At 35.8% G+C, this 25,148-nt stretch overlaps 1 protein-coding gene across 1 annotated transcript in view; it reads left to right on the top strand.

Moving 5' to 3' along the window:
- The window catches only part of LOC150105975 (bridge-like lipid transfer protein family member 3B), a 315,418-nt gene that overhangs the window by 247,798 nt on the left and 42,472 nt on the right, over nucleotides 1–25,148 (top strand). Inside the window, exon 15 of the mRNA XM_090393732.1 lies at nucleotides 12,712–14,030. Within this exon, the coding sequence (XP_090249858.1) occupies nucleotides 12,712–14,030 (1,319 nt within the window). The remainder of the gene's footprint in view (nucleotides 1–12,711; nucleotides 14,031–25,148) is intronic.

Genomic DNA, 25,148 nt, shown 5'->3' with positions numbered 1-25,148 from the left:
GAAGGAAAGTGGTATTAAACATGATATCAAAATTGGAGATGTTAATGTCAGCTCTTTGCTTTATGCGGATGATGTTATACTTCTAAATAAATCCGCTACAAGTCTGCAAGATTCCCTGACTAAATTCAATTGCTGTTGTAATAGATATGGTATGAAGGCCAGCAATAAAAAGACAAAGACAATGAAAATAGGCAGAATCATTGAAAATGTCAACTGTGTTGTGAATGGAGAACCTGTGGAACAAGTAAAACATTTCAGCTACTTAGGCACGATTTTTACTGAAGATGGTAAATTAAATATAGAAATAGACAACAGAATCAGCAAAGCTGGTATGGTGGGAAGTCAATTGAATAAATTCATATGGAATAAGAGAGAAATTAGTCGGAATACTAAATTAGCTGTATACAAGACAGTGTTCAAACCAATTTTAACTTATGGATCTGAGAGCTGGGTCAGAAGTAAAACACTTGACCAAAGACTAGTGACCGCAGATATGAGAGTCCTGAGAAAGATTCGAGGCATGAACACATGGCATGAATGGCAGTATCATATTAAAAATGAGGATATTAGGAAAGAACTTGACATTGTCTGCATCCAGGAATGCGTTAGCAGAGCTAATCTTAGGTGGTATAGTCATTTAAATAGAATGGGAGAGGAAAGATTAGCAAAACAAGTGTTCTCTTCCAGGTTGGCAGGAAAACGACCCAGAGGAAGACCAAGATATAGGTGGATTGATACGGTACAAAGTGCCTTAGACGATAGAAATATAAGATCTGATAATGTTGGAGTCTTGACAAGTAACAGACTGATTTGGAGGAAAATTGTAGATAGGAAGTTAGTAATGATGTAATTTTTTCATGTAGTACTGTCATATCCTGTACACCCCTTGAGGATACATGGCAGGAATTTGATGATGATGATGATGATTATTGTTTTTTTTGTTATTTTTAAGGATATCCATTGCTGGTTAATATTTGGAGAATAAAATCTTACTCTTCTGGTAATGTTCTTTCATCTCTTATAATAGAGATCACCCATTCTTCAGCATATGTATAATGCTCAATTTCTGTGAAATATGGTGTAATCAGGAGAAATGTAGGTAACGAATTGTGTGAGTTGGCTTACGGTACACATTGAGAGAAATCCTTTCGTCTGCTTGTTTCATAATTAAAATGTCCAGAAAAGGTAATTTTTCTTCATTCTGAAGTTCTAAGATGAACTTGATTTTATGGCAAAACGAGTTTATGGATGCTATAAAATCATATAACTCTGCTACACTTTGTTTGAATATTATGAATATGGAAACACATCAGAGTTTAATTTCATTGCTAACAATAGGGCATACCTGCTGAACAATGACTGACCATGTGCTAGCATCCACACTCCATGTATTTATATTGTATAACAGTTCCTATGCATTCATTTTTTTTCCCCAGTCATGTATTGATTTATAATCAAAGCTTGTTATTTTAATTTTATATTCGTATGTTCATCAGAAACCCAGATGAAACCACTAGTTAACGTGGCAAAACTAGTTGGTTACTAGTTATATCATATTCTGACCAATAAAACCCAGTTCAGTTATTTACTAAAATAAAGAGCCAAAAGGCTTCAGTTCGGCAATACAAAAATTATAAAAATCAATTGGATATTAGATCCAGCATTATTTCAAAGCCGAATTTAGAAACTATGAAAGTTTCATAAAAATAAGTTGACTAGAGAACTTACGGGGATACACCCACGAGCATTTACAAGTTGCCCTAGCGTGGGCCACTTTAGAAAACATGAACGCTGCCCAGGCGTCCATGTCTTTGCTTTCTAATTTGGTCCATTTTTTAAAGATTTTATTGGCCTGACAGCTGTTTCAAACTGGTTTGGTTCTCGTCACAGACCAGGCAGAAATCTTAAGAAAGCAAAAACTCTTTTTCAATACTAAGGAACTTGAAACATTAGCGAGGTGTATTTTTTGTAAGCGAGTGCGTTATCTTATTACTTTTACTACTGTTTTACACTAAAAACATACAGGTACATGTTCCCAAAGTGAAATCCATTTTTAATTCTCTGGATTAAAATATTATAATCTTATATATAGTAGTCTAAATAAAGCAATTGGGGGTGCTTAAGGGTCAAAGCTGTATAATTGAGAGGAGACCTCCACGTAGCCTTTAAAGGAATGCGGAGAACCGACCAGGGCTTCTGACCTAATATCCAATCCTCACCTTCTCATGGTGCACCCTGTTGGGTATCTACTTTGATACCAAACGAACAAGGATGGGCTGGCAATTTGGGATTTAGCCGACCAAATTGTATTCTTATTGGTTAATTCAAAATAAAAAATGATGGTACAACATACAAAATTTCAGACCGACTGGGGCGTCTCCAGGATAAACAAAGTCCCCGTTGTTTTTGCCAGGGAACCAGGGTGAACATTGAAAAGTCAGCTACTGGAACAAATCTGAAAACACACCCCAACTCAACATCACCAGAGTTAAAGATCGGTACTATCAACATAAGAAGCCTGAATGCCAAAGAAATGGAGCTAGTTGAGGAATTAGATAAGTACCAGATCGATATAATAGAGGTGACTGAAACAAAAAAGACAAAAACTGGTGAGATCTTTCTGAACAATAAATACAAAATGTTATATTCAGGCAATGACAATCAAGGAAAAGAAGGAGTGGCCATAGTATTCAACACAAAATACGAGCTAATCCTCTTGAATGGCAGGCAATCTCAAGTAGAGTGATGTGGGCAAATATCAGAATGGGGAATTGGACAATGAGACTTATTTGTGTGTATGGTCCCACAGAAGGTTCTACTAAGGTAGAAGTGGAGGAATTTTTTCATGCTTTAGAAAAAGTAAATGACACAATGAAAAAGGAAAAGTTGGTGCTTGTTGGGGATCTAAATAGCAGAGTAGGAAATGATTGTCAGACATACCAAAATATTTTGGGAAAATTTGGAGAAAAGAGCAAAGCTAATAATAATGGCAAATATCTGTTGGATTTCTGCTCAGGACATGGACTGGTTATTACTAACACCATGTTCCAACATAAAAATGTGCACAAATTCACATGGAGAGAAGAGGCAAGGAATAAGAAAAGTCTCATTGACTATGTTATTGTTGATAGTGATGTTTTCTCCCTGGTGCAGGACACCAGAGTGTATAGAGGATTTGAAATTGGATGCGATCATTATTTAGTTTTAAGCAGGATAAAATTGAATTTCATACTGAAAAGAATAACATGTAAGAAAGTTTTAAAGCTAATAAAAGTTGAGCAGCTCTCAGATGTGAACTGTAGACTAAAATACACAAAGATTATTGAAGAAAAAATGAAAGAGTTTGAGAACAGGAACCAAACCTTGGAGATTCAGTGGCGAGCCTTGAAGAAAACCGTGATTGATTCAGCCAGAGAGGCATGTGGTGAGGTTGTCTGCAAAGATAGAAAATTCAGAACTCCATGGTGGACACAGGAAGTTAGAGGCAATGAAAGAAAAGAAGAAAGCATATCAAAAGTTTCTGGCAAATAAGTCCTCTTGTGCTCTTAGAGAATACAGAGACAAATGTAAGAAAGCTAAACACTGTAAAACTAGCTAAACAAAAGTCATGGGAGGACTTTGGCAAGAACATAGAAAATAAATATCAAGAAGGTGGTAAGATATTCTGGAAGTTGTTGAAGAAGCTTAGCAATGGAGGAAAGAGTGCTGTAAAAGGAGTTAGAGATGATAAAGGTTACATGAAAACAGGAGAAAAAGATGTTGAAAGTTTATTTTTCACTTGGTTAGACTATAAGAAATTTAATTTAATCCTTTATCCAAGTGTGAGCAAACAAAGCTTGCGCCTGAAAGTATCTTCAGGACTGGGGCAAGGTGCTACAACACCGGGCAACTCCTTGCAAAGGTGGAGCAAGCTAACATCACTCCTATCTTAGTATCTCCCTTAATGCCAAACACATCTCCTTACGGATATATATAATGTTATGCATTAAGAGAAGGGCCACTACCCAGACTAGTTTCGACCTTTATTGAGGTCTCTTCAGTGGGGACCAGACCCAAGTATAGATACCAGGCAGAAGCATTAGCAAGGTCATCTCTGCCTATAGAAGTTGCCAAATGGTTTGCCACCGTTTTATTAAATTACTCTGGATTTAGAGAATGATGTTGAAAGTTTATTTTTCACTTGGTTAGACTATAATAAATTTAGTTTAATCCTTTATCCAAGTGTGAGCAAACAAAGTTTGCACCTGAATGTATCTTCAAGACTGGGGTAAGGTGGTACAACACCGGGCAACTCGTTGCAAAGGTGGAGCAAGCTAACATCTCCCCTATCTCATTATCTGCCATAATGCAAAACACATTTCCTTGCGGATATGTATAATGTTATGCATTAAGGGAAGGGCCACTACCCACTATACACTACCACTATACATATCTGCAAGGAGATGTGTTTTAGCCCAGCCCAGCATGTTTACAAATCGGCGAGTTTAACACTATTATTTGAACAGATTATTGCTACTTGTATGGAGCTCTCAAAAATAAATTCAACTATCAATGTTCTGTGCAATGAATTGTGTTATATTTTAAATTTGGAACTGTGGGCTATCCTTGTCAGCATTTCTGACACAATGGCAGACAAAGAATTTCTGAAACCCAAAAACTGACACCAAAAAAATTTGAAATCCTCCAACATCGTGGTGCTATGCAACAACTGCAGTTACAACAAATTGCAGCATTGTCAATATATCATTGATAACCCTAACATATGAAGCTGCAAGTGCGTTAAGTCGAGGACATAACGTTGCTGTTACTCCCAGGCAAAATCCAAAAACCAAAATAATGTCTTGTGGCTTGAACAGGGAATCTACGACCTGCCTCCAGTCATAGCTAATAACATTTGCTATGACTGGAGGCAGGGATTAAAGCAGACAGAGATAATGTAACTGTGGTGATGATTTAGCTGAATATGAAAGCAAACTTTCATATTCACATATTTCATATTCACATACAACTTTCATATTCACATACTTTTACTAAATCAATGTATATACAAATCATAGATCATGATCATACTAACTCTCAAAAGAATAAAGTATAAAATTATTGAAGAAAGTCACTTCTGACCAAAAGAAACAGCAAACTAAAGCTGTTTATGTGTTAAAACTCCCAGAATATATGGAGCACCTAAAATTGACAAACAAGGTACATCCCGATGCCCTGTTGTGGATAGTATAAACAGCCCCACATACGAACTTACTAAATTATAAATTAAAGATGCCAAGAAATTATTTCTTGGTTTCATCCTTTATCTAAGTATAAACAAAGTTTGTTCATGAAGTAACTTCATGGCAGGGCAACCTTTATATAGGAGCTAATGACTTCACATCAATTACTTTAGTATCCCATAATGCAATGCACCAGGAACTTGTGTTATTCCTCAGATTACCGAACAATGAGTGACCCAAAGGATCATTTAAGGTATTATTTTCTTATTCTGTAGTAAATTGGACTCTGGGCTGTTGAAGTGAAGGAGAAATGTGTGTAATGTGTTTCTGCCATATAGCAAATAGAGAATACTTCATCGGTTTATCTTAATGAGATAGAAGGTTTAAGAGAAACTCTGCCATGTGTATGCTTTTCAAAATGTACAGTATAGAAATTACAATGTAGCAAGGTCAGAAGTGAAAAAAAATTCTTATGAAATAGATAGAATTTTTTAAATTATAAGAACAGTGATTGATAATTTACTGATTGTTTGAATAATCTAAAGGATGAAGAATAAGTTACATCTACTATGTATCAGTGATTTGATTTATACATTTTTGGTAATTTGTACATGAAGAGGAGGATGGAAGAGAAAGAACTTTTTTTAATTCAGGAGGTTATATTCTTGAGTAATTCCCCTTCCCCAAAGAACTAATTAAGTCATAATCTGCTTCTATGGACCTATGTTTAAAATCAAATTTCATTCAGCAAAAGTTCTCCATATATTATTATTATCATACCGGTATCTACATGGAGTCAAAAGATTCATCACAGAAAATAAGAAAAACTAGTATTTTCACAGATAATCACAAACATCCATGCTCATGGTAGGATTCGATCTTGCAGTCTTTTGGCTGGAGAGCAGATATGCTAACCACTCGGCCAACCAGGTCAGCATACTGCTTGGCAAGTTTTGAGGTCAGCACAAAAGTTAATCTTTTACATGCAGTGTAGTTTATGACTGATAGCTCATCAAATTCCTGACATGTACCCTCAAGGGGTGTAAGGATTCACACTGTAAGTAAGCTTCTCCTTATACTCATTCACTGAAGAAGCAACTCTGGTAACCCAAATCACCTATTCCCCATCGTCCAAGCAAAAAAAAATCTATTCCTAACACCCTTGTTAACTATACTCATACACAATTTCCATAGGTGACCCCTTGTTCTCATCCTTCCTGCCATATACTGAAAAGTCTTCATTGTCAATCCTATAAAATTCCTTTAATAACTTACTCGATGTCTATTGATGTCTACTCTTTTTCCATCTATCAACTGATTTTTGAAGCCCATCAATCTATTCTCAGGGAGTATTCCATGGATCTACCAAAATCTTTGTCACTTGTCTCTGTATCCTCTCCACCACTTCATTCCCATGGAATCATGGTGTCCAGATCTGTGTGCAGCATTCCAGATGTGATCATATTAAAGCCTTATAATATGGAACAATAACATCTCTATCGCTGCTTGTTAGTGTCCTCCAACATCCACATAGTCTGATGTGCTGATTTGGCTTGCTTCACAATATGCCCTCTAAACTCCCTGCCCACAATCCCCTTCCCTAAATTCATGGCCTCATCAGTTTCCTGCAGTTCAGTTCTATCAATATAGTACACAGCTTGTGTACTATATTGACAATATCTGTGTACTTCCCAAAGTTCATCACATTACACTTGGCCACATTAAAGCAGCCATTTACTTTTGCCCATACAGCTAATCTTAAGTCTTCCTGCAGGATCTCTACATTATCTTCACAATTACTCAATTACTCTTCACACTTTTCAGTTACTTTCACACTATTCAATTACTCTTCACACTTCTGCATCATCAGATCATTTCCTATATCATTAATGTACAAATTAAATAACATAGGACCAAATACTGAGCCATAGAGTATACCACTGGTCGCCTTCCTTCTACTGGTCTCAGCTCCTCCATAAATCACTCTTTGATTCTGCCCAGCAGCCACCTCTAATCCAAATCACCAGATTTAGATTAGAGGGTGGTTATTTTTCTTATCTCAACTCCATTGGCACTTTATTATACACAGCTCCTCCATGGCACAATTGGAAAAACGACAGTACGTTGTGCTCTTCGATTATAAAAAGCCTAAGTTCAATTCTCGTCATGATGGGAGGAATCTTTATACGGACTTTTTCAATCAAAAATGAGTTAGCCAATCTCATACGGAGGTAGTGGGGTTTTTTCTCCTAGAAACTCTGGTTTTTCATCCTGCATACAGACAAATAGACCCTTCAGAATACATGCAATGGCATTGATGTAGATGATTAGTAGTAGATGTTCGGTGTTAGTGGTGAAGAAGGTGAGTTGTACAGTAGGTGTCCTCCCACGATAAGTCTATGAACTCCTTGGAGGTGTGACGAATAATGATAATAATAAAAAGTAAGCAAATTACTAAGACAATCCTTTCATAAAGCCATGTTATCCCTTATAGGGTATCATATTTTTATCCACCAAGTCCTGAATCTGTCTTTCACCAATTTCTCCAATACCATAACCACCACTCCTGAGATATTGTATAATTTGCTACTTCTGTCTTGTAGTTTCTTTTATGCAGTGGGACTGTTTTGCCCTCTTTCAACTCCATTGCCACTTTCCCAATAATGGGGATTAAAATCTACACCAACAACAATCAAAATTATCAACTCCTTGGTCAAAGGAGTTGATAATTCCTTTGCACATTCTTGTAGTGCACAGGTTAGTATATCATCTAATCAGGTGGCTGTGTTTGCATTGAGGTTCTGCATTGTTTTATGCACTTCCATTTGTTTAAACTCTATTCTCCCCATCAATCAATGTCACATCCTGCATTGCCCCATCACCACTTAGATAGTAAAATACTCACTCAGTAATTCAGCTATTTCCTTTGCTTCTGTTAACTTCCCACCATCAGCATGTTTTGAAGTTATCCTTTCATTCCTCCTTTGTACTTGTCACACGGCAAACTCTTTAAGATTTCTTTTGGTCTCATCAGCCAGCTGTCTCTCATAATAATTTTTTTCTTTCATTCATTTCACTTTATTAATTTTCATTCTCCTTCCATAAATCATTCTATGAGGTGCATACATTTTGCACACACTGCAGCAGACAAAATCATATATGTTGATTTTGTTCATTGTGTCTGCAATTCTGTTACACATCGGTGCCATGATGTATAATACAGCATACCTCAAAACTACCTTTATAGTTAAACACTCATAAGGATAATAATGCAAAAATTAGTAAATTATTCTAAATACTTTCAAAAAAGAACTTATCCTTCAGCACTAAAAATTACCAAGCAGTGCACCCTCCCCATGTATCGCCAGCTCAAGACTTGTACTGAACTTATTTAAGAGAATAATATAATTTGTCTAAATATACAATAATCCCAATTTTGTTCCACTATAGGAACAGATAATTGCTGCCATGTGTTTAGTCTTTGGGGATGGGTTTGAAACTCATGTTAAGGTTTTATGGTGAAAACAGCATGAAAGAACTATTGTCAGAAATGTAATATGAGAATTTGAGTTATATGCAATGTCAGCATATAACTAAAAAAAATAATAAGTGGAAGATATTAGATTGGAAGTCTAATGTCTTAAAAGGGTTGGCCCTCTGTGGACTATCCACTACTGCCTCCCCTCCCCCAAAATCCTGGCTTCATCACTTTCCTGGAGTACAGTTCCCTCAATGTGGTACACAACTTGGAATCTTTGTAGCCTAAAATACATAACTTCACACTTTCCCACATTAAATTGACATCAATTTGCCTATACTTTCAGCCTATTTAAATCATCCTGCAAGCTCTTGATTAACTATTGCCCTGCCCAACTTTGCATCATCAGCAAACAACTGAATATCGCCCTTCAAATTATTTCTTATATCAATTATGTACAAATCAATCAGCACTGGTCTAAGTACAGAGACCTGTTGCACACCAGTTGTCTTCCCCTGGATTCTGCTCCTCTATATATACTACTTTTTTTGGTATCTTTCCATCTACCACCCTTTTATTTATGTCACCGGTTTCATATCCATCTCTATTTGTTGCAGTTTGCATAACAGAGTTCCATGCAGTATCACCATGTATCCTTTTCCAACTCGATTGTAATTATCATAAAAAGTTAGTAGATTACTGAGACATGACATAACCCTTCACAAAGCCATTCTCTCCCTCATGAAGTATCATATTCTTATCCACCCATTCCTGAATTCTCTTTTTACCAACTTTTCTGATACTTTTACCACCACTCTGTTTACTGATCAGTCCATAATTTGCTAGCACAGATGAACTCCTTTATGCAAAGTAATTATTTTGCCTGCCTTCCACTCTCTTGGGACTTTGCCAGAGCTCAGACTTTAATTAAACAGCCTAGTCAAAGGCATTGCCAGTTCCCCTGCACGTTCTCTTAAAATGTGAGCTGATATCCCATCCAATCCCACAGCTGTATTTGCATTCAGATTTCACAATATCCTAAGTACCTCCACTTCATCAGCCTTTGTCACTTCTGGCATAATATCTTCACTTGGATGATATACCCTTGCAAAGTGGTCACTCAGTACCTCAACAATTTCATCTGCATCTGTCACCTCTCTACCATCTGCACTCATTAAAGTCATTCTTCCTCTTACTTGACACAACGAAAGAACTCCTTGGGAGTTCCTTTCACCTGCTTGGCTAATTTCTTTTCGTAATCTGATTTTGCTTTTGTTACCACACTTTGTACAGTTCATGAGTTAGCTGGTTACCTTTCTCCTTATATATCCACCACAACATTTTCAGCTCATTCTTAATGATAATACTCATCCATCTAACTCCTGAACTTGGGTATATAGTGTGATATTGCTTTCTCCAAATACCCCTTGACTATCCCCAATACGCTGTGAACATCCTTCCCTTGTAGATCTTTATGCCATGGTACTGCTTCAAGCTGCCTAAGTATATCATAATCACCTGCCTTGTAGTTCCATATATACAGGCATCCCTCGAATAACGTGGTTAATTAATCCCTCGATGTTACTGCATATATCAAAATCATGTTAATCAAATATAATAATCAATGGTAAAAAGTACAATTCATCCATGATCAATTTCTGTATTAATAGTTCGTTTTATATGGTACTCTTTTAGGAAAGATAAAATATGAATGCAAAGTAAATGTTTAATACATACTTGTACCTACATTAGTTACTGCAATTTTTTTTATCAAAAGAAGTTATCAAGAGTCATTTGAACAGTTTAAGTTTTTTTTCTTATCGGCATAAATTCAAGCAAAATAACTCTCCAGACCTCGGCAAACAAGCATTCTTTGATTAACATCTGGATCCATATTCATTACTTGCTGCTTAAGCGATTCTAAACTGTGAAATATTCCATCCAGTTCTTTAACTGTTATCTCGTTTGGAACCTCATCTTCACATTCCATTTGTTCGTTATCTTCATATGTGCGTTGTTGTTCAATTTCAAGAAGATCGTTGTCACTTAAATCTTTTGAATTTGAATCCAATAATTCTTTAACAACTTCTGCATCACCACCATCAAAACCAAGGTCTTCACCAATTGCAACGATTTCTCCGACCACGTTGTTCACAGGATTTTGAAAACAACCTAAGTCATTAGCGCATTCTGGCAAAAGGTTTTTCCAAACAGCTTTCATGCAGCTAGAAGACACTCGCTCCCATGAGTCATGAATGTTTTCAATTGTGTGTTTAATGTTAACTTTTTTTCTAAATTCTTGGAGCGTAATCGCATTTTTTCCCGTTGTTGTTTCTACTGCCTTTGAGAATGTCTTTTTAAGAAAATAGGCTTTGAAATTTGCAATGACACCCATGACCATAGGTTATAGCAATGATGTCATATTTGGTGGGAAAAATAAAACTTTCACATTCTCACACAGATAATTTGGATGACCAGGTGCATTATCTAAAAGCAAAAGAGCTTTGAAAGCTAAGTTATTTCTCTTGCAATAAGCTTCAACTGCTGGGCAAAAATAAGACTTAAACCGATCTTTGAATAGACTTTGGTTGACCCAAGCCTTCTGATTCACCCGCCAAATTACAGGTAAAGAGTTCTTGTTGCATCCTTGGGTTCTGAGTTCGATAGGCAAGCAGTGGCTTCAATTTAAAATCCCCATTAGCATTCTCTCCAAGCATAACAGTTAAGCGATCTTTTGATACTTTATAGCCAGGCTGCGCTGCTCCTTTTTTTGATATAAAAGTTTTAGATGGCATTTTTTTCCAATAGAGGCCAGTTTCATCTACATTGAAAATTTGGCAGTAATCATAATAATTTTCTGCAGCTCAGCAGGAAATGTGGATGCAGCATCTTCATCGGCACTTGCAGCTTCACCTGTTATTTTCACATTCTTTAGTCCAGCCCTAGATTTAAAATTTTCAAGCCATCCTTTACTAGCTGCAAATTTTTAATTGGCTTCTTTATATTTAGTCTCTTTAAGTCTTGAAAATAGGCTTAGAGCTTTTGCTGTGATATTATTGGCACCATCATAGCGCTCCAGTTACGTGTGCATTGCATACTTGCAGATGTAGATGCAAGTTTACCTTGCTCGCAATACTCATCAGCTTTGGATAAAATAGTCCATATTGTAAACTCATCATCATCATGCATTTCAAGGATTTAGGCCTAGCATGGCCTGTTCTGGCCTTAGAAGTCATCGTTTAAGAGAACGTCCTGGTTTTCTTTTTCCTATTGTAGACTTATTAAAACCAAATTTGCTTCTGATCTTACTTTTATCGCATTTAAATCTTTTAATTATATCAAGTTTTGTATCTAAGGTAATTACTTTCCTCTTCATTTTTTCACTTAATGACCTGGTTGTGGGATTGCTCTTATTCTTCGACACGATTAATGGGCTGTAAAATTTACGAAGAATGTAATTTGTAAATACGTACAGCAGAACAACTGGAGCTTGTAATACACCCACTCTTAATGCTGGCAGCGAAGTAACTGGCTGGCACTCGGACTCTGGGAGCACGGCTGCTTGGGAGGAATGACGTGATCATGCTCACGCCACAAGGCTTGCATGTTTTTGTGTGCGTTAACCAAAACTTTTGCCGCGTATATCAAGGGATTGCAGCAATTAATTTCGTCATGTTAATCAAATCCTACGTTAAGCAAGGGATACCTGTATATCCTTTCTTAACTGGAATTTCCACATATTTTTCTAGTAATTGGATCCCCTTGTTTAATTTCATCACTGCAAATATATATATAAATTATATATACAGACATTATATATATAATTCATTGTAAAACTTGTTCTTAGCCATTTATTAAAATTTCCAACAGTTTGGGATTTCAAAAATGGAAATGAATAACTAGTTTCTGTTTTAACGATTTGAGTGTATCTTCCTTAGTCTGCACTAAATTAAAAACTCAAACCATATTGATTTCTTGTAAAATTTTATTACATTTTTTGTTTCTTTTCAGAACATGATTATTCTACCACTCAACAACGAATTACTAGCAAAGGATCCACTCCTAGTACTCCTGGTGCTTTTCAGACAGGATTGTACATAAAAGAAGATACTAGTGCTTCAGAAAGTCATGTATGGAGCATTCACCTTGATCCCTGTTGGGCAGACTTCACTATCTGTGAAGCTGGCCGAACAAGGCTTCATGCATTTATTGATCCTTTGCCCCTTACTCTGTGGCTCCACAATAAGAAAGAATGTTCAACAGCAACAAATGCTAAGAAAGAGAACAATAAAGATGCTCCTGTAGTTAATGAAACCAAAATACCATTGAACTTAAATGGACCACATGATCGACATCAGACAGATAGTGGCTTTTCATCTGTATGTAAAAATTCACAAGACTATGATCCAAAAACAAATTCTTTGTCTTTCATGCAGTCAACAGAAAGGTCAGAAGCTGATGTCTATTTGTTAGTTCATGTTCACTCTGTGCTCAACGTCCAGTTAAACCATTTTCAGTATCTGTTTCTTCTTAGGATTATTGATATCATTAGTGAAATGACTACTCAGTTAGCTCGTGATACAGTTGCTATCATGCAAAACAAACCATCATCAACAATTTGTGTTACTGCTTGGTGGCCACATATTGAGCTTGCACTCATCTTACGTAACTTAAATCAATTGTCAGCAACATCAGATTCTATGGACCTAGCTTCTTTGCAAGAAGAAGACTGTTCTAGTCCTAGTGAAATAGTTTCAACAAGCTGTAAGAAAACACTTCTGACATCTCAGAGTTCTTTGTCCATTGGGGAATGTGATTTACATGCAAAGCTAACTTATCCAGATGTCAAGAAATGTTCTGGAATGTTAGCAGATGGATGTATCGAGAATGGTTTCCCCAAGTCTTGTAGTGATTCTTTGCTCAATTGCCACTCTTCGGCATCTTCACATTCTGTGACTCCTCCACCAACTAGCTCAGTTCCTAGTTCTGTTGAAAAGACTGCAGATACATTACAAAAGGGTATTCAGAGTGGTACTTCAGCTATGAAAAGAGGCCTTTGTTCACTAGTAGCTAGTCTTGATTCAGCTCTTACAAAAAATGACACCAGTATTCCTAGTGACTCAGAGAATATATCCTTTCCTGATGAAGATACTGTATCTTTAAAAAGCGATTTCTCTTCAGACGTTGATCAGTTTATAGTTTTCAGCCAGGACTCACAGAATGATGATTTTTTTACTTCTCATGCCACCGAGGAAGTAGAGATGGCAACTGAAATGAAAGAAGATACAATTAGTAACTATACCTTAAATAGTGAAAAGAAAAGAGAAATGGTAAGAAATTCAGTTTTAAATATATTTTAAGATTGTTAAAGGAAGGATCATAACTGTTAATGATCCTGATTAAATTTGCATCATAGTTACAATTCTTATAGATAAATGAGTTTCTAGAAAAACAAATAAAACCAAATAGTTCTTGAAGGCCTTGTTTAATACTATTAGTATAATTTGTTGCTTATTTGTACGAAACTTTCTGAAACATAACTCGATATTTAATTAGCAATAATATCTGGATTAATAATCCTGAAGTTGATCACCAGAAAATAGTTTAATGCATTAAAATTTGAAATTCTTATTTAAAGCATTACTGGCAGACAAATGGCTTTATATGGTGACGTTAAGATTTAATGGATCATTTGAATGTTTGAAGTAATATCAGGGATCTGTTATTATGATTCGAATGTAGGATTCTTCTCCCTCATTCCATTTTTTTTTTTTTTTTTAATTTTAAAAATGGGATTAAATAAAAATATTGAAAAAAAAAAAAGAAAGAAAGAAAGAAAAAATTCTAGTGATCAAAACCTAACATGATACATTTTCGGTGTGTTTCATGTCTCCATAGAAACCTTTTAAATGCATGTGGAGATGCTCAGATTATTTAACACATTCACTTCAGGCTATATGTTGTGCTAGTACAGCATATGATCTAATGCAAATTGTACCTCTACTTACCCAAATTCTTGATAATCCTTTCCCAATACCCTTGATCTTATTTTAACCAGCTCTCCTTCCACAGTCTTTGGACACCATAGAGAGAGTCACCTCTCCTCTCGGCAATTCAGATCATAATCTTGTGCATGTTTCTCATCTCACAGAATGCTCCTCTCACGACCACACCCAACCTTTTTTCCTTTGGCACTACAAAGATACCGTGTGGGATGACCTCTGGAACTAATACTCTTCCTTTCCATCTCTGACTGTTGTTTCCTTCTAACACAGACACCTGCACTGAGTCCTTGAAATATGCTCACTGGCACAAAAGCCCTCATCTCTCATTTTACCATCCAGAATTCTCTTCCACTCTCCAAGCCCTGTTTCAACAGATGATGCATGAAAGCAGTTGAAGAAAAAGAAACAGCCTATCACAGGTGGCTTGCATCAAGAAACCCAGCATTATGCTCATCCTATGCTGAAAAATGCAATAAATGTAAAACGGCTATCAGCAATCCAGCTTCATAAAGACCAGTAGCAGAAAACTCGCCTCTTGTCCAAATGGCTTGCCTTCTGATCCCTTGCAAAAGCCACTGGATGCAACTACTTCTCATATACACTTCCACCTCTCTCTCATCCAGATGGCACCACTGTTACAGCATCCAAAGATAAATTTTTCCTCTAACCCCACATAGAGGATAAAGGCAAATCGCCTTCTTCCATGCCAACAGCTAAGCATCGTATGACTCCTATGATCTTCTGGCAAAAAGACAAGAAGAATACTTAAATAACCTAGACACTAAAATTTCTTCTGGACCTCTTGGCATCTCTCCTATTGTACTCAAATACTGTGTTCCATAGCTAACACCTGTCCTCTATTGACTTCAACCCATTCCAAAAAAGGAAGATTAAAGCCTACCATCCAACTACCAACCAGTTGCCATTACTTCATTATCTCCAAAATACTGGAGAAAGTAATCAACAGTTAATGCCACTGCCTAGAAGCTTGCCAGTTAATCAGTTAAGCTTGTCCCTGATGTTTCCAGGGCTTTCGATCATATTTGGCATCGAGACCTGTTTTGCAAACTGTTTCCCTTCAGTCTACTTGCCATTCTCTGTAGTAGGATAGCCAGCTTTTTCCTCTGGTTGTTCAGTGTGTCATGTGGTTGGCACCTTCTCTTCACAATTTGCCACCAAACAGGAGTGCCTCCTCAGGACTCTGTTCTATCACCACCACTCCTATCCACAGCTTTGTTGACAATAGCACACTCCTTTCATCCTACACCTCTGACAAACCAGTAGTTCTTGGACATCCTAAGTTCATCCATAACCAGTGTTTTGAATATTGATCTCCATACCATCCTTCACTGGAGCAAGAACAGCCTGGTCACTTTTTTTGCCACCAAAACACACTCTTGCAAAAGGGATCTCAGCTCACCTTCCCTTATTCTCTGTAATATACACACATCATCATACAGGATCAAATCTCTCTCCTTGGACTGACAATCTCCAGCCTCACCTGGCATAAACAACTCACTTGAATAGCTACCTGAACTTCTAATAAACTTGTCATTCTTTTCTATTCAAGAAGCCATTTTACATTCACCAAACTACTAGTCCTATATAAATCCCAAATCCACCCATCCTTAGAATACCGTTCATACACATATGGGATGGTGCACCTTAAACTTAGCAAAAAATTCTTGTTACTGTCCAAAGGAGAGCAGTTTGGTCCATATATGACCTCACTTAACTTCTATTTCACAGATGCAATCTTTCAGCTCTGTGTCTCTTCTACATACTTCTATGGTAACTGTTCTAGTGAATTGGCAAGCATCATTCCTCCACTTACTATAGAACCTGTTAAAACAAGCACAGCACTGGCCGAACATCCCTTTTTGCTACAACTGCAAACACATCAAACCTACTTCCCCTCTTCCTCATTTATTCCATCTACTTCTGTCCTCTAGAACTTGGATTACCAAACTTAGGTAATCCAAGGCCCATTAAAAAAAAAAAAAAAAAGATTTATCCAAGGGCCGCATCCATAATTATAAATACAGTGCATATAGTAAATTACCTGGAGAGTCCTCCTGTTAGTTAGGTTTAGCAAGCACTTCGTAAATTTCATGAGAAAAAAAAGTTATGGTGCTTTTTATTGAAACATTAGACAAGAAACAATAATTGTTTATTTCATTTTAGCCAGAGCTCTGCGGTAGTTCAGCTTCGTTTACTAAAGTACCTGTATTAATTTCAATGCTTGTAGTTGCCAATCGCAGTAAATTTGCAAGAGAATTATCTATCAATGAACATCTGTACTTTGATTTAATAAATTTCATCGTTGAAAAAGTGCTTTCGCAAAGATATGTGCTTCTGAGCATTGAACACATCTTGAGTCCAAAGTTCCTCAATTTTGTGTACCCCTCTATTGGTAGTAATTAAAAAAAATCTTCTCCTTTTCACTTCTATTAGTATAAAAAGAGTCTGATTGCAAATCGCAGAATTCAGCTGAAGGTCAGATCTTACAGCTGACAGTCACGAGTTGAGTAAAAATTGAAATATCTTCTTAAAATCATCAAAATTCTCAATGATCATTTCAATATACTTTACATGAGCTGAAAATGATACTTCCTCAAAATTCTTCATTTCTTCAAAATGTTCTTTGCAATTTGGAAAAAAAAAAAGTAAAATATTATTAGCTAATGTTGATTTAAATAGCTTCAATTTATTTTTAAAGCTATTCAAATGACCATATAAGTTGGCAATATTCTGCTGTTTGCCTTGCAATTTTAAGTTCAACTCAATCAAATGGTTGGTCATATCTGTTATTAATGCAAGTTGATTTTCAAATTCTGTTGTGTCAGACTTCATGTCATTTTTAAGAAATATGGATATTTCTTTCTGAATAGCAAAAAAGCATTCCAGACATTTTCCGGCACTCAACCAGCGAATATTAGAATGAAGGAGCACATCACCATATGCAGCATCCATTTTGCTCAAGAAATCGTGAAACTCGCTATGAGTGAGAGATCTGTTACCTCCTCGTATAATATATTGCTCAAAACAGTTAGGGGATATTTTGGTTTTCTTGTAAATTATAAAGTTATAAAAATAATTCACAAATGTAACACAATTTGTAATAAATATCGATTATTTAAACAATATCTCATCAATTACACCCTATCCATAAGTAAGACATATTTATTCATGCATAAAGTATCCAATAGTTATAATTATTTGCAGAAATTTATAATTATCCAACAGAAACTAAAATATCCCCTCATAGTTTTGAGCAGTGTATTAGTTATTTTTACAGCTACTTTCATGGCATTGACTTGACTGGGAAATTTTCCACAGAGCACTTCTTGGTGAATTATGCAATGCATTGTAGGGCAGTTAAAATTATTTTGTTTCAATGGTCTACAAAAGCTGCTTCCAGTCCCCATCATAGCTTTGGTCCTATCTGTTATGATGTAGGAACATTTCATCGAATCCTCCATAGGTCATAAGAGTTTTGAACTGCTTCAAAAATATCAGTACCTTTAGTAGTAGTTCCATGTAAAGATACAAGACTGAGGAGTTCTTCATTACTAGTAAAGTCCTCTTGAATAGCTCGAACAAAAATTAAAAGTTGACTTACGTCTGCTTGATCAGTGCTTTCATCCACACACAATGAAAAATACTCACATTTTGCTATTAAATCACAGTTTTTTTTATACATATTGATCCATGTGTTGTACGCATCTTGCAACAATCTGTTGAGATAATGCCACAATTTTGAACTACTTCTCAGCTAATTTTGGCTCATTAAATTGTTTTGCCATTTCAATTGCACCTTTCTTCACAAACACACCATCACTGAAAAGCTTTTTTTGCCTTTGCTAACTCCAATGCTACTTTGTACAGTGCTATGTTTTGCAAAATAACTCATTTGGTGCATCAGTTTCTTCTTATATTCCAATAATAGTGCTTCCTGATTCTCCAATATACATCTCAAATGTTTTACTGTGTAATGTAGTGTAGTGTCATTTCACATTATACTCTGTAGTCACTGGCAAAACTTGCATACCAACAAGGCATTGGATTTTATTCTTGTTGTTTGCAATCAAATAGTCTGATTGCCATTGGCTTTGATACACTCGCTTGTCATCTTCAGTTTTTCTTTTCTGGTTAGGCATGATTGTTTGATGATAAGTTGTAATAAAATGTATTAAGTAGAAGTAGATTACTAAAGATAACACAAAAATAAATCACAACGCACATCTAGTAATTTGGTGAGCAGCAGCGACACAACCTCGATTGCTGAATAAATGAACAACACTAATCGTGCACTCACATTCCCCATGAGCACCTGGATCATGTGCGTTGGAACAAAACAGTGTAAGAACTCTTCTTTGACACATCTAATATTTGAAAAACAAGCGGATATATAGTGATATAAAAACACGAAATAAAATTACCAACATCGAGTTTATTGATTATTGATAGAATTAAAATATCTAATATACAATCGATTCAAATTGTTATTTTATTATTTCTCTCGTGAAAATCAAAACCCACAGGCAGGCCGCAAAATTGTACCATGTCGGACAGTCCTACTCTGGAACAACCTTCTTCATATGTGTTTCCCAGTAACTTCAACCTCCAGCTCCTTAAGAAAAATGTTAGATTTCTTCTTTCTCAGTCCTTATTTGCACCTCACATATGGTACTTTGTACCTCTCATGCATGGGATTCAAAAAGAAAAGAAAATGATTGTTTATAATCTACTAGTTGTGTGTGCAAAGCCAATTTAGTTATGTAACGAGTTAGCCTTCTGGATATGGTGTAAATTACTTTCTGGTTCATAATTAGGATAAACTGTAGAGTTTCATTCGTTTTCAATTTAACTGTCTCCTTTTGTTATTAATTGATAGTCATTATAACAAATTATTCTAGTTTAATTACATTTTCTTTAGCTAATTTTATAGAAAAAATACTTATACACATTCTTTACACTTCATGATACCACTTAGGATGTGGTAGCATGAAGAGTTTAGAGAGTTTAGTTAGATATAAAGAGTTAAGTTATGTAAGGAAATGGATACAAACTAGTAATGGTACCAATGGATAATCCATATTGAGTTTTGCATAACTACGCTTAGTATGAAAATGAATTTAATAACTAAATTACAGTAATGCTGGCCTGGTTGACTGAGTGATTAGCATACCTGTTCTTCAACTAACAGGCTACAGGTTCAAATCCTGACATGGATGTTTGTGATTGCCTTTAGGTGGAAAATGAATTTCATTCCCTGGTGTGAAACCACCACCCTGCTTTTTGGGACCCTGAAGTAGCTTAAAAAAAGTTTCATGTTTGGGCTCTAGAGCAGGGTTTCCAGACTATGGAAAATACAAAAATATACAATAGATAAAAATAGAAAAAAATCCTCAGCTTACCCATGGCACAAAATGTACTACAGGTTTGCATATAACGTTTTGTGTGTGTGTGTGTGTGTGTGTGTGTGTGTGTGGGAATAACATAAAAAAAAATGCATATTTTGCTATCCATAGAATGACCAGCACAGTATTTATGAAATATTCTGTTGCTGTTATTGATATCTAATATAGCCCTTATTACACCATTTAGGAAATTAGGAAAATGTTGGCAATTTAAAATTTTAGTTCTATTTATTCAAATATCCTTTCAAACTTCTTTCATATTTAAAACTCATTTTTTTACCTATGGCTGTTATCTACCATATTTGAGGTGGAAAGTGAAGTAGTATTGCTACAGCTTGTCAATGCAGACAGTCTTACTCTTCATAGGATGTGCCAAACAGTGATATAATTGCATCAGTTATATTGCACAGTGATGTTTGTGATTGCAAGTTCAGTTTTTTGATGAAAGTGAGAGACTGTTCAATGATGTATTACATTTCTGCAACGCAAGAACAATGCTTGTGGATCAGGATTGCATTATTAAAACACCATGGTAGATGTTGATTTTTGCTTGTTACCAGGGCTCAACATACGGACTTGCATGTGGCGAGTAGATCTTGCTAGCTGGCAGGTAGCTGCAGAATGGACAAAATAGAATATTTATTATTTAATTTAAAAAATAAAATGAAATGAAACTTCTGAAGAAAAATTTTTTTTTAAACTTTAAGAAAACACCTAAGTTTGTTTTTTTTTAGAATGATGCAGAATGTTGCCATGATAACTTTGACTTTGTTAGATATTGAATATCACTATTACCTGTGTGCATGTTCTTGTCAGTCATGATTCAAGATAATTATGTTGTTCCACTCTTCAGTGGAAGGATCATAGATGTGCCTGATTAGTTATCTATTTTTCCACCTAAAAAAAATAAACAGGGTTTGGAGTGAGTATATTTTTTGTTTGCTGAGAAGGGTTTACGTAATTTGTCAAGCCATGCCTATTACTGTGAGCATGTCATTTTTTCTTTTTTACTTTTCGCTTCTATTACCATGCAGTATTATTGGTGGAGAGTCTTATATTTCCATTGGAGGTAAGGTATAATGCTGAAGAGCAGTACATAAAGCCATATAGTGAGTCCTCTCCATTAAATGAAGAATTCTCTCTCTCTCTCTCCCCCCCTCTCCAGGATATGTGTTTTCAATAAACTGGACATCTTATGTACAGTAGACTAACTTTTGTGATATTTAGAAACATCATTCTGCAGATGTAATTGCTTGATCACCATGCACATGTTGCAGTTGTTATTCAGAAGGAGAGCAATTATATTATAGGAATCTAAGCTGTGCTATATTATGCCCAAATCAGAATTTTCGTAATCATTCAATCAGATTTAAGATCTGTGATGCTCTCTTCTATATATATACCACCACCCCTAACAATGCACATCCAGTTATAATGTGACATAAGATAACTGACATTGGGTTGAATGCTAAGAAGGAAAAAAAAAATTTTTTTTTTTACTTCATTTTTGATGTAAGTACTTGCTTCTTTACAAAATTAAAAGATTAAAAATATATTTTTATTCATGGATTAAGTTGTAAAATTAAACTTTAACTGAATTTCATAAGCAAATAAAAAAAAAACATAATCAGGGGTGCTTAAGGGTCAAAGCTGTATAAGTGAGAGGAGACCTCCACATAGCCTTTAAAGGAATGCCGAGAACCGACCAGGACTTCTGACCTAATGTCCAATCCTCAACTTCTCCTGGTGCACCCTGTTGAGTATCTACTTTGATACTGAACGAACGAGGATGGGCTGGCAATTTGGGATTTAGCCGACCAAATTGTATTCTTATTGGTTAAACCAAAAGATAAAATGATGGTACAACATGACAAAATTTCATGCCACCTGAGGCATCTCCCAGTTAAACAAGGCCCCTGTTGTTTTTGCCAGGGAACCAGGGCGAACAGCGAAAAGTCAGCTACTGGAACAAATCTGAAAACACACCCCAACTCAACATCACCAGAGTTAAAGATCGGTACTATCAACATAAGAAGCCTGAATGGCAAAGAAATGGAGCTAGCTGAGGAATTAGATAAGTACCAGATCGACATAATAGGGGTGACTGAATCAAAAAAGTCAAAAACTGGTGAGATCTTTCTGGGCAATAAATACAAAATCTTATATTCAGGCAATGACAATCAAGGAAAAGAGGGAGTAGCCGTAGTATTCAACACAAAATACGAGGCTAATCTTCTTGAATGGCAGGCAGTCTCAATTAGAGTAATGTGGGCAAATATGAGAATGGGGAACTGGACAATGAGACTTATTTGTGCCCATGGTCCCACAGAAGGTTCTACTAAGGTAGAAGTGGAGGAATTTTTTGATGCTTTAGAAAAAGCAACTGACGCAATGAAAAAGGAAAAGTTGGTCCTTGTTCGGATCTAAATAGCAGAGTAGAAAATGATTGTAAGACATACAAAAATATTTTGGGAAAATTTGGAGAAAAGAGCAAAGCTAATAATAATGGCAAATATCTGTTGGATTTCTGCTCAGGACATGGACTGGTTATTACTAACACCATGTTCCAACATAAAAATGTGCACAAATTCACATGGAGAGAAGAGGCAAGGAATAAGAAAAGTCTCATTGACTATGTTATTGTTGATAGTGATGTTTTCTCCCTGGTGCAGGACACCAGAGTGTACAGAGGATTTGAAATTGAAAATGATCACTATTTAGTCTTGAGCAGGATAAAATTGAATTTCATATTGAAAAGAATAACATATAAGAAAGTTTTAAAGTGAATAAAAGTTGAGCAGTTCTCAGATATGAACTGTAAAATAAAATACACAAAGATTATTGAAGAAAAAATGAAAGAGTTTGAGAACAGGAATCAAACCTTGGAGATTCATTGGCAAGCCTTGAAGAAAGCCCTGATTCACTCAGCTAGAGAGGCATGTGGTGAAGTTGTCTGCAAGGATAGAAAAATTAGAACTCCATGGTGGACACAGGAAGTTAAAGAGGCAGTGAGGAAAAGAACAAAGCATATCAAAAGTTCCTGGCAAATAAGTCAGCTTGTGCTCTTAGAGAATACAGAGACAAATGAAGAATGCTAAACACTGTTTAAAACTAGCTAAACAAAAGTCATGGGAGGACTTTGGCAAGAATATAGAAAATAAATATCAAGAAGGTGGCAAAATATTCCGGAGGTTGTTGAAGAAGCTTAGCAATGGAGGAAAGAGTGCTGTAAAAGGAGTTAGAGATGATAAAGGTGACATGAAAACGGAAGAAAAATATATCCTTGAAGTATGGAGTAATTACTTTGAAAAACTGCTAAATGAAACAAGCAGTGATGACAGCACAGTGGTAAAAAACACTGACCAGGCATGCAGTCAGGAATACATATATATACTTGAAGTAGAAAAAGCTTTCAAAGGCTTAAAATGTGGAAAGGCAGCAGGGGTGGACGATATTTGACCAAAAATGATGAAGTATGCTGGTATAAAAGTCTTACAGTGGCTGCACTGCATAGTTCAGAAAGCCTATACAGAGGGACGAATTCCCAATGATTTGAGTAGAGCTCTCATAGTACCCATATATAAAAAGGGAAATAAAACTGAATGTGAGAATTACAGAGGTATTTCCCTACTAAGTGTTCCTGGCAAAATCTATGCAAGTATACTTGAGAAACGGTCGAGAAGAATTGTGGAAGAAAAGCTGGGTGAAGAACAAGCTGGATTCAGGCCAAATAGAGGCTGTCAGGATCAGGTCTTCACTTTATGACAAATATTCGAGAAAGTATGGGAATATAACAATGATCTGCATTTAAGTTTTGTCAATTTGGAAAAGGCATATGACAAGGTGCCAAGAGAGAAGCTAATCAATATGCTACAGTTATATGGTGTCAATGGGGAATTATATGAAGCAATACTTAGTCTTTATTTGAGTTGTAAGTCAGTAGTTAGAATTGAAGGAAGTACATGAAGATGGTTTAATGTTAAATCTGGTTAGAGACAAGGATGTACATTATCTCCTCTGTTATTCATTATCTATATGGATCACATTATGAAGGAAAGTGGTATTAAACATGATATCAAAATTGAAGATGTTAATGTCAGCTCTTTGCTTTATGCGGATGATGTTATACTTCTAAATAAATCTGCTACAAGTCTGCAAGATTCTCTGACTATATTGAATAACTGTTGTAATAGATATGGTGTGACGGTCAGCAATAAAAAGACAAAGTTGTTTCAGAACACAGTTGACAAGAAAATGTCAAGTGTGTTCTGAATGGAGAATCTGTGGAACAAGTAAAACGTTTCAGCTACTTAGGCACGATTTTTAGTGAAGATGGTAAATTAAATATAGAAATAGACAATAGAATCAGCAAAGCTGGTATGGTAGGAAGTCAATTGAATAAATTCATATGGAAAAAGAGTGAAATTAGTCGGAACACTAAATTAGCTGTATACAAGACAGTGTTCAAACCAGTTTTAACTTATGGATCTGAGAGCTGGGTCAGAAGTAAAACACTTGACCATAGACTAGAGACCGCAGATATGAGAGTCCCGAGAAAGATTAGATTTGTGAACAGATGGCATCATTGGCAATATCATATTAAAAACGAGGATATTAGGAAAGTACTTGACATTGTCAGCATCCAGGAATGCGTTAGCAGAGCTAATCTCAGGTAGTATGGTCACTTAAATAGAATGGGAGAGAAAAGTTAGCAAATGACCCATAGGAAGACCAAGATATAGGTGGATTGATACGATACAATGTGCCTTAGACGATAGAAATATAAGATCTGATAATGTTGGAGTCTTGAGAAGTAACAGACTGATTTGGAGGAAAATTGTAGATAAGCAGTTAGTAATGATGTAATTTTTTCATGTAGTACTATCATATGCTGTACACCCCTTGAGGGTACATGGCAGGAGTTTGATGATGATGATAATTTTTTTATTTATCTGTCTATCAAATTTTAATGTATTAAATGTGATAAAATTTTGCTATTAACTATTTTTAGAACACTTTT

The sequence above is a fragment of the Typopeltis vanoorti genome, chromosome 6 (assembly GCF_054136105.1).
Source record: "Typopeltis vanoorti isolate ZY-2024b chromosome 6, IOZ_Tvanoo_1.0, whole genome shotgun sequence".
Lineage (NCBI taxonomy): Eukaryota > Metazoa > Arthropoda > Arachnida > Uropygi > Thelyphonidae > Typopeltis > Typopeltis vanoorti.
The sequence above is the reverse complement of the archived record's forward strand: the minus strand, read 5'-3'. Positions and strand labels throughout refer to the sequence as shown.